The sequence below is a fragment of the Ranitomeya variabilis genome, chromosome 6 (assembly GCF_051348905.1).
Source record: "Ranitomeya variabilis isolate aRanVar5 chromosome 6, aRanVar5.hap1, whole genome shotgun sequence".
Lineage (NCBI taxonomy): Eukaryota > Metazoa > Chordata > Amphibia > Anura > Dendrobatidae > Ranitomeya > Ranitomeya variabilis.
In genome coordinates, this window is record NC_135237.1 from 452913880 (window position 1) to 452932260 (window position 18381).

At 44.5% G+C, this 18381-nt stretch overlaps 1 protein-coding gene across 2 annotated transcripts in view; it reads right to left on the reverse strand.

The window, feature by feature from the left end:
* Nucleotides 1–18381, reverse strand: part of ATP6V1H (ATPase H+ transporting V1 subunit H) — a 162295-nt gene that overhangs the window by 50996 nt on the left and 92918 nt on the right. For both annotated transcript variants that reach the window (XM_077270495.1, XM_077270494.1), the window contains exon 13: nt 14724–14825. In XM_077270495.1, the coding sequence (XP_077126610.1) occupies nt 14724–14825 (102 nt within the window). The remainder of the gene's footprint in view (nt 1–14723; nt 14826–18381) is intronic.

Consider the following 18381-nt stretch of genomic DNA (forward strand, 5'->3'; position numbering starts at 1 on the left):
ATGCCTTCTCCTCACACACCACGTGCAATCTTACATATATAGGGCTGAGACTGTAGCAGTATACCTTCTCCTCACACACCGTGTGCAATCTTACATATGGAGGGCTGAGACTGTAGCAGAATGCCTTCTCCTCACCCACCACGTGCAGTCTTACATATGGAAGGCTGAGACTGTAGCAGTATGCCTTCTCCTCACACACCACGCGTAGTCTTACATATGGAGGGCTGAGATTGTAGCAGTATGCCTTCTCCTCACACACCACGTGCAGTCTTACATATGGAGGGCTGAGACCGTAGCAGTATGCCTTCTCCTCACACACCACGCGTAGTCTTACATATAGAGGGCTGAGACTGTAGCAGTATGCCTTCTCCTCACCTACCACGTGCAGTCTTACATATAGAGGGCTGAGACTGTAGCAGTATGCCTTCTCCTCACACACCACGCGTAGTCTTACATATGGAGGGCTGAGATTGTAGCAGTATGCCTTCTCCTCACACACCACGTGCAATCTTACATACAGTTAGGTCCATATATATTTGGACAGAGACAACCTTTTTCTAATTTTGGTTATAGACATTACCACAATGAATTTTAAACAAAACAATTCAGATGCAGTTGAAGTTCAGACTTTCAGCTTTCATTTGAGGGTATCCACATTAAAATTGGATGAAGGGTTTAGGAGCTTCCGCAACTTAACATGTGCCACCCTGTTTTTAAAGGGACCAAAAGTAATTGGACAATTGACTCCAAGGCTATTTCATGGACAGTTGTGGGCAATCCCTTCATTATGTCATTCTGAATTAAGCAGATAAAAGGCCTGGAGTTGATTTGAGGTGTGGTGCTTGCATTTGGAAGGTTTTGCTGTGAAGTAAACATGCGGTCAAAGGAGCTCTCCATGCAGGTGAAACAAGCCATCCTTAAGCTGCGAAAACAGAAAAAAAACCATCTGAAAAATTGCTACAATATTAGGAGTGGCAAAATCTACAGTTTGGTACATCCTGAGAAAGAAAGAAAGCACTGGTGAACTCATCAATGCAAAAAGACCTGGGTGCCCACGGAAGACAACAGCGGTGGATGATCGCAGAATAATCTCCATGGTGAAGAGAAACCTCTTCACAACAGCCAACCAAGTGAACAGCACTCTCCAGGAGGTAGGCGTATCAATATCCAAATCTACCATAAAGAGAAGACTGCATGAAAGTCAATACAGAGGGTTCACTGCACGGTGCAAGCCACTCATAAGCATCAAGAATAAAAAGGCTAGACTGGACTTTGCTAAAAAACATCTAAAAAAGCCAGCACAGTTCTGGAAGAACATTCTTTGGACAGATGAAACCAAGATCAACCTCTACCAGAATGATGGAAAGAGAAAAGTATGGCGAAGGCGTGGTACAGCTCATGATCCAAAGCATACCACATCATCTGTAAAACACTGCAGAGGCAATGTGATGGCTTGGGCATGCATGGCTGCCAGTGGCACTGGGTCACTAGTGTTTATTGATGATGTGACACAGGACAGAAGCAGCCGAATGAATTCTGAGGTATTCAGAGCCATACTGTGTGCTCAGATCCAGCCAAATGCAGCCAAACTGGTTGGTTGTCGTTTCATACTACAGATGGACAATGACCCAAAACATAAAGCCAAAGCAACTCAGGAGTTTATTAAAGCAAAGAAGTGGAATATTCTTGAATGGCCAAGTCAGTCACCTGATCTGAACCCAATTGAGCATGCATTTCACTTGTTATAGACTAAACTTCAGACAGAAAGGCCCATAAACAAACAGCAACTGAAAACCACTGCAGTGAAGGCCTGGCAGAGCATCAAAAAGGAGGAAACACAGCGTCTGGTGATGTCCATGAGTTCAAGACTTCAGGCAGTCATTGCCAACAAAGGATTTTCAACCAAGTACTAGAAATGAACATTTTATTTACAATTATTTAATCTGTCCAATTACTTTTGGTCCCTTTAAAAACAGGGTGGCACATATTAAGGAGCTGAAACTCCTAAACCCTTCATCCAATTTTAATGTGGATACCCTCAAATGAAAGCTGAAAGTCTGAACTTCAACTGCATCTGAATCGTTTTGTTTAAAATTTATTGTGGTAATGTCTAGAACCAAAATTAGAATAGTGTTGTCTCTGTCCAAATATATATGGACCTAACTGTATATAGGGCTGAGACTGTAGCAGTATACCTTCTCCTCACACACGGTGTGCAATCTTACATATGGAGGGCTGAGACTGTAGCAGAATGCCTTCTCCTCACCCACCACGTGCAGTCTTACATATGGAAGGCTGAGACTGTAGCAGTATGCCTTCTCCTCACACACCACGTGCAGTCTTACATATGGAGGGCTGAGACTGTAGCAGTATGCCTTCTCCTCACACACCACGTGCAATCTTACATATATAGGGCTGAGACTGTAGCAGTATGCCTTCTCCTCATCCACCATGTGCAGTCTTACATATGGAGGGCTGAGACTGTAGTAGAATGCCTTCTCCTCACACACCACGTGCAATCTTACATATATAGGGCTGAGACTGTAGCAGTATACCTTCTCCTCACACACCACGTGCAGTCTTACATATGGAGGGCTGAGATTGTAGCAGAATGCCTTCTCCTCACCCACCACGTGCAGTCTTACATATGGAGGGCTGAGACTGTAGCAGTATGCCTTCTCCTCACACACCACGCGTAGTCTTACATATGGAGGGCTGAGACCGTAGCAGTATGCCTTCTCCTCACCCACCACGTGCAGTCTTACATATAGAGGGCTGAGACTGTAGCAGTATGCCTTCTCCTCACACACCACGCGTAGTCTTACATATGGAGGGCTGAGACCGTAGCAGTATGCCTTCTCCTCACACACCACGTGCAGTCTTACATATGGAGGGCTGAGACCGTAGCAGTATGCCTTCTCCTCACACACCACGCGTAGTCTTACATATAGAGGGCTGAGACTGTAGCAGTATGCCTTCTCCTCACCCACCACGTGCAGTCTTACATATAGAGGGCTGAGACTGTAGCAGTATACCTTCTCCTCACACACCACGCGTAGTCTTACATATGGAGGGCTGAGATTGTAGCAGTATGCCTTCTCCTCACACACCACGTGCAATCTTACATATATAGGGCTGAGACTGTAGCAGTATACCTTCTCCTCACACACCGTGTGCAATCTTACATATGGAGGGCTGAGACTGTAGCAGAATGCCTTCTCCTCACCCACCACGTGCAGTCTTACATATGGAAGGCTGAGACTGTAGCAGTATGCCTTCTCCTCACACACCACGCGTAGTCTTACATATGGAGGGCTGAGATTGTAGCAGTATGCCTTCTCCTCACACACCACGTGCAGTCTTACATATGGAGGGCTGAGACCGTAGCAGTATGCCTTCTCCTCACACACCACGCGTAGTCTTACATATAGAGGGCTGAGACTGTAGCAGTATGCCTTCTCCTCACCTACCACGTGCAGTCTTACATATAGAGGGCTGAGACTGTAGCAGTATGCCTTCTCCTCACACACCACGCGTAGTCTTACATATGGAGGGCTGAGATTGTAGCAGTATGCCTTCTCCTCACACACCACGTGCAATCTTACATATATAGGGCTGAGACTGTAGCAGTATACCTTCTCCTCACACACCGTGTGCAATCTTACATATGGAGGGCTGAGACTGTAGCAGAATGCCTTCTCCTCACCCACCACGTGCAGTCTTACATATGGAAGGCTGAGACTGTAGCAGTATACCTTCTCCTCACACACCGTGTGCAATCTTACATATGGAGGGCTGAGACTGTAGCTGTTTGCCTTCTCCTCACACACACTGCACGCAGTCTTACATATGGAGGGCTGAGACCGTAGCAGAATGCCTTCTCCTCACCCACCACGTGCAGTCTTACATATGGAAGGCTGAGACTGTAGCAGTATGCCTTCTCCTCACACACCACGCGTAGTCTTACATATGGAGGGCTGAGACCATAGCAGAATGCTTTCTCCTCACCCACCACATGCAGCATAGGAGAGTTTGAACCATCAATCTACAGAAGTGCAATGTACCGCAACAAACAGGAAGCAGTGGAGTGGTGCGCTCCCGAACATACAGTAATACATGAGTCAACCCCTTTAACTTATGTTTCACCAACTAGGTATTGGCTGCAGAGCCAATTTCCTTTACATTCCAGTAGTCTGGCTTTGTAGTTTTCCTGGAAATATTGAAATCCTTTTCACTTTACGGTCCTCAGTGCCTTTTCCTACTGCCGCCATCTGCTGAAAAACTGGGTCTCTTGACGACAGGCAGGGACATCCGGATGAGACTAGGGCCAGGACATCTCTGCATATGTCCGGCCTAGTGCGTGTATTGCAATGTCACAGCACACGTTGCTACACCACAACGTGCAAGCGAATAGACGACCCAGAACGTGGGTACAGTACAGGTCACGGCTCTCCTTTGTCTTCATTCACAGACAATGGTTTTTCTTGCACATAACTGTTTTTGCATTCTAAGCAGAAAACAAAGTATACGGTATATATGACTGAAGTAGCCAAGACAGTTGACAATACACCTATAGTCGGACTCTAAACGGACTGACCGAATCACACAAAAACAAACATTTAAAGTACAGCTAAACCTCTCCAAAAAAAATCCACCAGTTTCAGAAGACCCCCTCCCTGATGTAAGCATCATTTTTCCATTATGGACTTGCAATTCCCCTATATTTTGTGCATATAGGCCACTATCAGAACACTCCTGTAAAACAACATAGTGCAGTAACTTTGGGAAACTCATTTTATTTTGTGATAATTGGGATATTGTACTTTAACTTGCGAGTGACGGAAGATGAGCAGATGTGTAACACATGTAAAGGGTTAACAATAGAAGGACATCTTGGAGAGCTCCGCAGCAATGGTTTCTTTTACACACAGAAATAGAGTGACAGAAAATGAAGATTATACTTTATTGTCAATACTTTTACAATAGGGACGTGAACAAAGGGGGAATTCATCAGGAGCTGAAAGCAGCTGAATGGTGCAGAAGTGGGGAAAAGACACTGACTTTTATTTTAAAGACTGTTTTAACCTTGACAAACAGCCTCTTTTTATTCTATGCACTTAGAACAGGAGACGTGGTGCTCAACAGAATGGAAATTTAGGATTTAGATCATAATATAAATGGCATCGAGAGAATGAAAGTTTGCCTTGTTTCATGCACAGAGCAGAAATCATCATCTTAAAGGGGTAATGCGCCTTATCCCCTTCCCGACCTTTGACGCATACGCTGCATCATGAAAGTCTGTGCCAATCCGACCTATGACGCAGCGTATGCGTCATAGAATGATCGCGTCCCTGCAGATCGGGTGAAGGGGTTAACTCCCATTTTACCCGATCTGCAGGAACAGGGGGAGTGGTGCTTCAGCCCAGGGGGGGTGGCTTCACCCCCCCGTGGCTACGATCGCTCTGATTGGCTGTTGAAAGTGAAACTGCCAATCAGAGCGATTTGTAATATTTCACCTAAAAAACTGGTGAAATATTACAATCCAGCCATGGCCGATGCTGCAATATCATCGGCCATGGCTGGAAATACTTAAGTGACCCCCCCCACACCCACCGATCGCCCCCCCAGTCCTCCGTTATGGGGTCCGGTCCCCTCCGTCCGCCTGCCGGCTCCCCCGTCCTCCTGTCCGCTCCCTCCTTGTTTGTATTCCCCCCCCCTGTGGTCCGATCACCCCCCCTGTGCTCCAATCCACCCCCCCACCACCCCTTCATACTTACCGATCCTCCCGGTGTCCGTACGTCTCCTCGCTGGGCGCCGCCATCTTCCAATATGGCGGGCGCATGCTCAGTGCGCCCGCCGAATCTGCCAGCCGGCAGATTCCTTACAAGTACATTTTGATCGCTGTGATAGAACCTATCACAGCGATCAAAATAAAAAAAATAATAAATAACCCCCCCCCCCCCCTTTATCACCCCCATAGGTAGGGACAATAATAAAATAAAGAAAATATATATATATTTTTTTTTTTTCGTTTTCCACTAGGGTTAGGGGGTTAGAACTAGGGGTGGGGTTAGGGGTAGGGTTACGGGTAGGGTTAGGGGTAGGGTTAGGGTTATGGCATGTGCGGATTTGGCTGCGGATCCGCAGCGGATTGGCTGCGGATCCGCAGCGGATTGGCCGCGGATCCGCAGCGGATTTGGCTGCGGATCCGCAGCGGATTGGCCGCTGCGAATTCGTTGCAGTTTTCCATCAGGTTTACAGTACCATGTACACCTATGGAAAACCAAATCCGCTGTGCCCATGGTGCGGAAAATTCCGTGCAGAAACGCTGCGTTGTATTTTCCGCAGCATGTCAATTCTTTGTGCGGATTCCGCAGCGTTTTACACCTGTTCCTCAATAGGAATCCGCAGGTGAAATCCGCACAAAAAAACACTGGAAATCTGCTGTAAATCCGCAGGTAAAACGCAGTGCCTTTTACCTGCAGATTTTTCAAAAATCGTGCGGAAAAATCTTACACGAATCCGCAACGTGGGCACATACCCTTAGGGTTAGGGTTGGAATTAGAGTTAGGGTTGGAAATAGGGCTAGGGTTGGAAATAGGGTTAAGATTAGGCTTGTGGTTAGGGTTACGGATAGGGTTAGGGGTGTGTTGGGGTTACAGTTGTGGTTAGGGTTGGGATTAGGGTTAGGGTTGGGATTAGGGTTAGGATTAGGGTTGGAATTAGGGTTACGGGTGTGTTGCGGTTAGGGTTGTGGTTAGGGGTGTGTTGGGGTTAGGGTTGTGATTAGGGTTATGGCTACGGTTGGGATTAGGATTAGGGGTGTGTTGGGGTTAGTGTTGAAGTTAGAATTGAGGGGTTTCCACTGTTTAGGCACATCAGGGGTCTCCAAACGCAACATGGCGCCACCATTGATTCCAGCCAATCTTGCGTTCAAAAAGTCAAATGGTGCTCCCTCCCTTCCAAGCCCCAACGTGCGCCCAAACAGTGGTTTACCCCCACATTTGGGGTACCAGCGTACTCAGGACAAACTGGGCAACAACTGTTGGGGTCCAATTTCTCCTGCTACCCTTGCAAAAATAAAAAATTACTTGCTAAAACATAATTTTTGAGGAAAGAACAATTATTTTTTATTTTCAGGGCTCTGCGTTATAAACTTCTGTGAAGCACTAGGGGGTTGAAAGTGCTCACCACACATCTAGATAAGTTCCATCGGGAGTCTAGTTTCCAAAATGGGGTCACTTGTGGGGTGTTTCTACTGTTTAGGCACATCAGGGGCTCTGCAAATGCAACGTGATGCCCGCAGACCATTCCATCAAAGTCTGCATTTCAAATGTCACTACTTCCCTTCCGAGCCCTGACATGCGCCCAAACAGTGGTTTACCCCCACATATGGGGTATCAGCGTACTCAGGAGAAACTGGACAACAACATTTGGGGTCCAATTTCTCCTATTACCCTTGGGAAAATAAAAAATTCTGGGCTAAAAATCATTTTTGAGGAAAGAAAAATTATTTTTTATTTTCACGGCTCTGCGTTATAAACTTCTGTGAAGCACCTGGGGGTTATAAGTGCTCACTATGCATCTAGATAAGTTCCTTGGGGGGTCTAGTTTCCAAAATGGGGTCACTTGTGCGGGAGCTCCAATGTTTAGGCACACAGGGGCTCTCCAAACGCGACATGGTGTCCGCTAACGATTGGAGCTAATTTTCCATTCAAAAAGTCAAATGGCACGCCTCCCCTTCCGAGCCTTGCCGTGCACCCAAACAGTGGTTTACCCCCACATATGAGGTATCGGCGTACTCAGGAGAAGTTGCCCAACAAATTTTAGGATCCATTTTATCCTGTTGCCCATGTGAAAATGAAAGAATTGAGGCTAAAAGAAATTTTGTGTGAAAAAAAAGTACTTTTTCATTTTTGCGGATCAATTTGTGAAGTACCTGGGGGTTTAAAGTGCTCACTATGCCTCTAGATAAGTTCCTTGGGGGGTCTAGTTTCCAAAATGGGGTCACTTGTGGGGGAGCTCCAATGTTTAGGCACACGGGGGCTCTCCAAACGCGACATGGTGTCTGCTAAAGATTGGAGCCAATTTTTCATTGAAAAAGTCAAATGGCGCTCCTTCCCTTCCGAGCCCTGCCGTGCGCCCAAACAGTGGTTTACCCCCACATATGAGGTATCAGCGTACTCAGGACAAATTGGACAACAACGTCCATGGTCCAGTTTCTCCTTTTACCCTTGGGAAAATAAAAAAATTGTTGCTAAAAGATCATTTTTGTGACTAAAAAGTTAAATGTTTATTTTTTCCTTCCATGTTGCTTCTGCTGCTGTGAAACACCTGAAGGGTTAATAAACTTCTTGAATGTGGTTTTGAGCACCTTGAGGGGTGCAGTTTTTAGAATGGTGTCACTTTTGGGTATTTTCAGCCATATAGAACCCTCAAACTGACTTCAAATGTGAGGTGGTCCCTAAAAAAAATGGTTTTGTAAATTTTGTTGTAAAAATGAGAAATCACTGGTCAAATTTTAACCCTTATAACTTCCTAGCAAAAAAAAAAATTTGTTTCCAAAATTGTGCTGATGTAAAGTAGACATGTGGGAAATGTTATTTATTAACTATTTTGTGTCACATAACTCTCTGGTTTAACAGAATAAAAATTCAAAATGTGAAAATTGCGAAATTTTCAAAATTTTCGCCAAATTTCCGTTTTTTTCACAAATAAACTCAGAAATTATCGACCTAAATTTACCACTAACATGAAGCCCAATATGTCACGAAAAAACAATCTCAGAATCGCTAGGATCCGTTGAAGCGTTCCTGAGTTATTACCTCATAAAGGGACACTGGTCAGAATTGCAAAAAACGGCAAGGTCATTAAGGCCAAAATAGGCTGGGTCATGAAGGGGTTATCTTAAGAACATGCCACAATAGGGTTTACAGGGCAGGCCCACTACTGATTGCAAATCAAGACAGTAGTCAGTGACTACAAATAGGAGAACAATAAGGGTACCGTTAAGGTACCGTCACACTAAACGATATCGCTAGCGATCCGTGACGTTGCAGCGTCCTGGATAGCGATATCGTTGAGTGTGACACGCAGCAGCGATCAGGATCCTGCTGTGATATCGCTGGTCGTTGAAGAAAGTTCAGAACTTTATTTGGTCGTCAGACCGGCGTGTATCGTCGTGTTTGACACCAAAAGCAACGATACCAGCGATGTTTTACACTGGTAACCAGGGTAAATATCGGGTTAATAAGCGCAGGGCCGCGCTTAGTAACCCGATGTTTACCCTGGTTACCAGTGTAAAATGTAAAAAAAGAAACAGTACATACTCACCTTCGCATCCCCCGGCGTCCGCTTCCCACACTGACTGAGCGCAGGCCGCAAAGTGAAAGTACAGCACAGCGGTGACGTCACCGCTCTGCTGTTAGGGCCGGGCTCAGTCAGTGCAGGAAGCGGACGCCGGGGGACGCGAATGTAAGTATGTAGTGTTTGTTTTTTTACATTTTACGCTGGTAACCAGGGTAAACATCGGGTTACTAAGCGCAGCCCTGCGCTTAGCAACCCGATGTTTACCCTGGTTCCCCGGGGACCTCGGCATCGTTGGTCGCTGGAGAGCGGCCTGTGTGACAGCTCTCCAGCGACCAAACAGCGACGCTGCAGCGATCGGCATCGTTGTCTGTATCGCTGCAGCGTCGCTAAGTGTGACGGTACCTTTACACAAAACGATTTACCAACGATCACAACCAGCGATACGACCTGGCCGTGATCGTTGGTAAGTCGTTGTGTGGTCGCTGGGGAGCTGTCACACAGCTCTCCAGCGACCAACGATGCCGAAGTCTCCGGGTAACCAGGGTAAACATCGGGTTACTAAGCGCAGGGCCGCGCTTAGTAACCCGATGTTTACCCTGGTTACCAGCGTAAACGTAAAATAAAAAAAAACACATACTCACATTCCGGTGCCTGCGTCCGCTTCCCTGCACTCCTCCTGCATCCTGTGTAAGCGCCGGCCAAAGCAGAGAGGTGACGTCACCGCTGTGCTGTGCTTTCACTTTACGGCCGGCGCTGACAGTCAGTATGTACTGTTTGGATTTTTTTACATTTACGATGGTAACCAGGGTAGTAAACATCGGGTTACTAAGCGCGGCCCTGCGCTTAGTAACCCGATGTTTACCCTGGTTACAAGCAAACGCATCGCTGGATCGGTGTCACACACACCGATGCAGCGATGACAGCGGGAGATCCAGCGACGAAATAAAGTTTCAAACGATCTGCTACGACGTACGATTCTCAGCGGGGTCCCTGATCGCTGCTGCGTGTCAGACACAGCGATATCGTATGGATATCGCTGGAACGTCACGGATCGTACCTTAAGGCTATGTTCACATGTCCAGTAATGACCAGTTTGAAAGGATCCAGCAGCAATCTTTTGGCAAAAAAAAAAAGTTGTGCAGACAGAATTGTCCATTTTTAAATAACTGATCTTTGCCGGATCCGTTTTTTTTTTTTTGTTTGTTTGTTTTTTTTAAACAGTGAAGACTGTGTAAAAAAATTAATCAGTAATTAGAAATCCATTTTTCTTTTATTTGTAGCTTGATCCAGTAAGCAAAAACCAGATCCGTTACAAAAATAGAAAAGCAGATGGTTAATTCCACAGACTTTAAGGGTAAGTTCACACAGGGCGTTTTTGCTGCGTTTTTTTTCTGCAGTTCTTTTCTGCAGCAAAACCTGATCATCGTGGCAGGAAACAAGCTGTGCCAAAACGCAGGTTTAGGTCGTTTTCTTTTCTCTTTGTGCATGCCAATAAAGTAGAGTGCACACAAAGAAAAAAAAATTAGGATAGAATAGATAGATAGAATAGATAGATAGAATAGATAGATAGAATAGATAGAATAGATAGATAGATAGATAGATAGAATAGATAGATAGAATAGATAGATAGAATAGATAGATAGAATAGATAGAATAGATAGATAGAATAGATAGATAGAATAGATAGATAGAATAGATAGATAGAATAGATAGATAGAATAGATAGATAGAATAGATAGATAGAATAGATAGATAGAATAGATAGATAGAATAGATAGAATAGATAGATAGAATAGATAGATAGAATAGATAGATAGAATAGATAGATAGAATAGAATAGATAGAATAGAATAGATAGAATAGATAGACCGATAGAATGAATAGATAGATAGATTGATAGAATGAATAGATAGATTGATAGAATAGATTGATTGCTAGAATAGATAGAAAGAATAGATAGAATAGATAGAATAGAATACAGTAGAATAGATCCATTACCTGCGGTATCCTCTTCCCCGGCATTTTCCCACGGGTAGAGGTTACCTCAGGTCAGGCAGTGAGGGAGCGCAGGCTCAGTGACGTCACCGCTAGTTACTGAGCCTGCGCCCGCTCCGTCTCATTCATTCCCCAGTCGCTTACAGCCAGGAGCAGTCGCATTAGCAGTGCTCCTGGTTGTAAGCTTTATCTCCCCCATATACTGCGTGTTACACTTGTATATCGGACTACGACGGATCAGGGAGTATACTTTTGCTTTTTTATTTCCTTTTTATCACAGAAGATCGAGGGCTTCGCTTTGGAATGGCAGGACAATAAAATGGTAAAACTGTGTGTATTGTTTTATTTCATTAAAAGACTTTTCTGCATGTGTGCGTATATTTATTTAACCCTTTAATTACTATAGAATTAGTAATGGATGGTGTCTTATTGACGCCTCTTCATTACTAAGCCAGCTTTATGTCACCTTACAATAGCAAGGTGACATTAACCCCTCATTACCCCACTTGCCACCGCTACAGGGCAAGTGGGAAGAGTCGGGCAAAGCGCCAGAATAATAGATGCGCCTTTTCTGGGCAGCTGGGGGCTGCTATTTTTAGGCTGGGGGGGCCTATATCAATGGCCCCTTACCAGCCTGAGAATACCAGCCCCCAGCTGTCTGCTTTAGCAAGGCTGGTTGTCAAAAATGGGGAGGACCACACGCAGTTTTTTTAAATGATTTATTTAAATAATTTTTTTTTAAAAAAGCGTGAGGACCCCTCTATTCTTGATAACTAGCCTTGTTGAAGCTGACAGCTGGGGGTTGCAGCCCCCAGCTGTGAGTTTTGTCTGGTCGATTATCAAAATCAGGGGGGAACACATGCCTTTTTTTATTATTTATTTATAGCGCAGGAGCGGCAGATGAAAACTCCCATCCGCTACTCCTGCTCTCACTGTAATTAGCAGCTGTAGGTGTCAGATGATGGGAGCAGTAGTCCCATCAGCTGACACCAGTGATCGGAGGTGAAGTTTACACCTCTGATCACAGCTGAGCACTCCCGCTGTCCTCTGACAGCGGGGAGCTGCGGCTCTCTGACCGGCGGGGATGATTTCCTCGCCGATCAAAAGCGGTGTTTGCCGTGCTGTCATGCACATCACAGCGTGTCAAACACTGTATTGTCGGACCCCCCATTCAAGGGAATGGGGATCGGATCCGCTCTGCTGGATGACAGGCTGCATGGACGCATCATGCAGCCTGCCATCTAGATGTAGCAGAGCTGAGTGTGACGTCGCCTCCGGCTGTCCTTGACTTTTCTGCAGCAAATACGCTGCAAGAAAAGTCAACGTTGCGTATTTGCAGCATTTTTTCACCAACCATTCAAGTCAATGGGTGGAAAACGCTGGAAAAACGCTGAAAGAAGTGAAATGCCCTATGTCAAAAAAACGCTGTAACGCACAAAATACTGATCACACAAAAACCCAATGTGTGTGCATCAGATTTCTGAAATCTCATAGGCTTTGCTGGTACTGTAAAAAGCAGCTGAAAATTAGCATAAAAAACACAGCAAAAACGCCCTGTGTGAACCTAGCATAATGCTAAAAAAAAAAAAACAGACCCAGCAGAGATCAGGCATTTAAAAATGGGCAAGAAAATTGTGTCTGTACAATTTTTTTCCCAGCGGATTGCTGGTACGTGTGTGTGTGTGTGTGTGTGTGTGTGTGTGTGTGTGTGTGTGTGTGTGTGTGTGTGTGTACACGCTCAGGAGCATATGCCTTTTGGGTGCCCATCACCCCACTCTCCCCAATAATGGAGGCGGTACAGCACTTGGAAATCTAAATGTGACCATGTAGATGACATTATAACATAGGTTAAAAGAAAAGAAGAAGAATAAAGGAAGGCCTATGGACATCAAAGAGGATTATTCCCCACTTAGGACACCTCATTGTGATCCAGAACAGGGAAAACCTTAGTAAGTGGCTTTCATTTTGGGATGTCTTGTGGAGTGTTTCTATTACAAGACAGATCATTCATTCCAATGAGCGCCATGTAATATCACATTTCACCCAATAGTAGCTGCGTCCTCTCCTGACTGTTTTCTGGAAGGCAATATCTAAAAATCATAAGTAGAGTCTAACGCTACTTATTGTGGACAACTGCTAGCAAAGGATCACAAACTTTTTTTGTGGTGAAGGGAATAAAGGTGGAGCAGGGCCGGCGTCAGCACCCGGACAAGTGGCGAGGCCCTGAGAAGGCGGGGAGGTCCACTTGCCGTCAGGAACACCATAGCGCTATGGGGGCCTGGTGCCTGTGCCAGCGCCCGTTAGTGACCCACTTGCTCCAGGCCCCTTACCTCTACCTCTACTTACCTCTCCCCACTCCACCGCTGCAGCATCTTCTGACTGTGACGTTTCAGGTCAGAGGGCGCGAGGACATCATTAGTGTGCGCATCCTGCCTGAACACTCACAGCGCAGAGAGCCGGAAGATGGCGACTGTGAGGAGTCCAGAGCAGAGCAGCAGCCAGCGAGGAGAGGGGAGTATTTACATTTTTAAAAAATGTTTAGAGCATCTTATGGGGCCAATTACATATGAAGCAGTATATGGGGCCAATTATACATTTAGCATCTTATGGGGCCAACTACATATGGAGCATCTTATAGAGCCAATTACATATGGAGCAGTATATGGGGCCAATTATATATGTAGCATCATCTTATGTGGCCAATTACAGGTGGAGCATTTTTTGCTGCCAATTAGATATGGATTAGTATATGGGGCCCATTATATATGGAGCATCTTATGGGGCCAATTACATACGGAGAGGTATATAGGCCCATTCTTTTTGGAGCAATATATGGAGCCCATCATATACTGGAGTATTATATGGTGCCCATCATATACTGTATGTAGAAATATATGGGGCCAATCATATACTGTATGGAGCATTATATGGGGTTCATACTGTATGAAGCATTACATGGGCCTCATTATTCTGTATGGAGCATTATATGGGGCTCATTATTCTGTATGGAGCATTATATGGGATTCTGTATGGAGCAATATATGGGCATCATTATTCTGTATGGAGCATTATATGGGGCTCATTATTCTGTATGGAGTGCTATGTGGTGCCCATAATACTGTATGGAGGACTATACTGTCCGGTTTCTGAGCTATTGATATCATGCAATGTAAGAAGTGAAATATTTGGCATTGTACTATACCTAGATTATTTCTCTGCCATATCTGTACATCATGAATTGTGGTGTGTGTTAAAGAAGCCCACTGAGATTCTTTCACCCGGGGACCACGAAGACCTGGAGCCGGCCGGAGGCATTATTCCCAACATGAAAAATCACACAGATTCGGAAAGTATTTATGCGATCGTATAAAGTCGAGGCAGGGAATTAAAAAAACATCAGACACTATAAAAACACTTGCCTCTTTCCTCTTGGGTAATGCCGTACATACTCTCCGATATCATGAGCAGCCACGGCAAGGACTTGTGGGTCATCGGAGACTTCCAGAAGTTTTGTTAGGATCCTACAAAATGATTAGTAAATTGAGAGGACAATTAAAGATTTCACAATAAGTAACATTTTATGCACTTTATATTAGAGGCAGACATTCATCAGGTCAATGTTTACTGTGCTACTAATACACCATATTTTTTGGGGAGTGGGAAAGGAGGAAGTTTTGGTTCATGATATATATAAAATATAAACTATGAAACGCTCATATGACAACCAGATTAAAACTCCATTTTGATGACTCCTATAGATATGCCTGTACTTTAAATAAAGTGGATGGGTTATCAGCTCTGTCCCGATTGTGATCTCCAGGCGTTCCAGGTGCCGGAGCAGCAGTTTTTGCTGACTGGGTCACACTGGAAAAAACACTGAGAAACAGGTTTTCTTTGCCAACTTACTATAAAGATATTTATTTGTACTTGGCTGGTCAGAAATTGGTTTATAGGTTTTTTGTTATTTCTTTGCAGTAGATTTTTCAACAAAACTTCACGTGGTATTCACAGGAAAGTGTATGAGGCGTGGTATTCGTAGGAAAGTGCAGGCTGCGGTGCTTTTCCATACATTTAAAAAATGGCATGCAACTGCATATTGGCTAGGCAGAAACCAAAGGAAATCACATTTAGCCTATGATAGGTAAATTGGGGATTATGGGAATGATGACATGTAAAGGTTCTCATACACATTAAACTAATGTCAACGCACAAGTTTGGACAACACTCTAACGTGTACAGAGGTGCCGACCACCTTATAATTGAGGAAGCGGTTGATCAGGCATGACCGATTTAAGACTTCTAATCGCATTGTTCTCCCACAGATAAGCCCCCGGCAGAGATGTCTGTCAGTGGCTTACTCATGGAGAACACAGGAGCACTTGGCTGAACGAGTGCTCCTGAGTATGGGAGAGATGGACGAGATCGCGGTCAGCTGAACTATCGGACAAAGAATTGTTTAAACATCTGCCATCTAATGTATATGGCTAGCTTAAGGCTGAGTGCATATGGTATGACAGGGTATTGTACTCTCATATTAGGTATATTGTCACACACTATTTGAGCCCATTTTTATTTACCTAAAGTTAGAACTTCCCAGAATTTTGTTGTGCTTTAGGTGTATAATATGAAGATGCTGGCTCTCATATACACACACAGTGGCATGTAAAAGTTTGGTCACTCTTGGTCAAAATTACTGTAATTGTGAACAGGTAAGCAAGTTGAAGATGAAGTCATCTCTAAAAGATCTGAAGTTAAAAATGACATTTCCTTTAATTTTAGGAAAAAATATATCTATATATATTTTTATCTTTTACACCCAGTAGCACCCCTTTTGAAAGTATCACAGTTTGTAAACACTTTTTGTTGCCAGACAAGAGTTTTTCAATTGTTGTTTGAGGGATTTTAATCCATTTTCTTCCTTGGGAAATTCTTTCAGTTATGTGAAATTCCTGGGTCGTCTTGCATGCGCTGCTATTTTGAGATCTAGTCACAGATTTTCAATGATGTTCAGATTAGGGGACTGTGAGGGCCATTGTACAACCTTCAGCTTGTGCCTTTTGAGGTAGCCTATTGTGGATTTTGACATCTTTAGGATCATTATCCATTTGTAGAAGCTATGCTCTTTTCACTTTAGCTTTTTTTTTTTTTTTTTTTTTTTACAGCTGGTGTTATGTTTGCATTAAGAATTTCTTGAAATTTCATTGAATCCATTCATGTCTCTACCCATGAAATGTTCCCCGTGCCATTTGCTGCAACACAACCACAAAGCATGATTGATTCACTCCCCATGCTTAATGATTGGCAAGATATTCTTTTCCTGAAATTCTGTGCCCTTTTTACTCCACACATATCTTTGATCATTTTGGCCAATGTGTTCTATTTTAACCTCATCGGTCCACAGCACTTGTTTCCAAAATGCATCAGGCATGTTTAGATGTTTTTGCATAATTCTGATGCTGAATTTTATTGTTAGGATGCAGGAGAGGTTTTTTTTTCTGATGACTCTTCCATGAAGACCATCTTTGTGCAGGTGCCTCTGAACAGTAGAACAATGTACCACAACTCCAGAGTTTGCTAAATCTTCCTGAAGGTCTTTTGCAGTCAAGCGAGGGTTCTGATTTGCCTCTCTAGCAATCTTATTATCAGCTCTCACTGAAATATTGCTTGGTCTTTCAGACCGCCACGGTTTCTGCTATTGCCATTTCTTAATTACACTTCGAACTGAGGAAAGGGCAACATGAAAACACTTTGCTATCTTCTTATAGCCTTCTCCAGCTTTGTGGGCCTCTAAGATTTTCATCTTCAGAGTGTTAGGCAGCTGCTTAGAAAAACCCATGGATGCTGTTTTTGGCATAAGGCTAATGGAGGTTGGGTTTTTATAACGTTGGGAAATTTGCATCACTTGGTCTTTCCTAACAATGATAGTGAACAAGTCATAACCCTAAAAGACTATTTATGGTATGAAGCCTTGGTCAAAGTTATCAGAGCACACAAGTCTCCAAGGGTGTCCAAACCTTTGCATTGGCCCATTTCCCTTTTGTAATTTTAACATTTTTAAAATGTAAAAAAATTACAACATACCGTATATACTCGAGTATAAGCTGACCAGAGTATAAGCCGAGACACCTAATTTTCCTGCGAAAAACTGGGTAAACTTATTGACTCAATTATAAGCCGGGTATGCATTGTCCCCTCATCCCTATCCTGTTATGCATGGCTCCCCGGTCCCTGTCCTTGTATGCGCAGCTGCCCCGTCGCTGTCCTTGTATGCATGGCTCCCCCATCCCATCCTTGTATGTGCGGCGCCCCAGTGTCCTGGTCGTCGCAGTGATGTCATTATCCTTTCAGGGGAGAAGTGATGTCATGTCTGAAGGCAATGAAAGACAACTACATTCAGGTATCACACACATACAACATGTTCACACTCCAGACCAGAAGGGGGAGCTCTAAGCCTGTTTAGGGTGAACTCCCCTATTTAACATCCTGATCTGGAGGGAAAAGGGGTTCAGGGTTCAGTTCCTGTCAGGCAGAGAGAAGGAGAGGAGCTCTGCTGGCATGAAGTGCTGCAACTCCTGGGAAAAGACACTAAAAGGTGAACATACTGCAGAGAGTGTGCAGGAAAGCAGAGCACAGGAAAGGAATACCAGAGGGAGATCAGTCAGGAACAAGCTTCTCCTTTCTGAGGCGCAGAAGCCGGTAGCCAGAAACACCAAGGGAGTAACTGTCTCCAAGCCTTGCTCCAGAGACTGGCAGGACAGTCAATTCCAAGTTGGCTGCCCGACCTTAATACCTAAGATGACACAGTGGCAACTTGCGGGGGCCGGGGCATCTCTAGGGTCCCTATAAAAAGCCTCAGGCCATCAGTCATACGGGTTTGTCCTATCCATACTATCTGGGGGACAGAGAGGAAGAAATAACATCTAGAACATCTACAAGAGTTGTGAGGACCTTACTGGGAAGCTCAGCAGGGAGGTACTACAACACACAGGCGCTAGTAGGAAGGCTACTGACTTCCACCTGGATAAGGGGACTCTGGATTTGCCTTCAGACCGGCCGGACTCTGCCTGCCCTGTCATC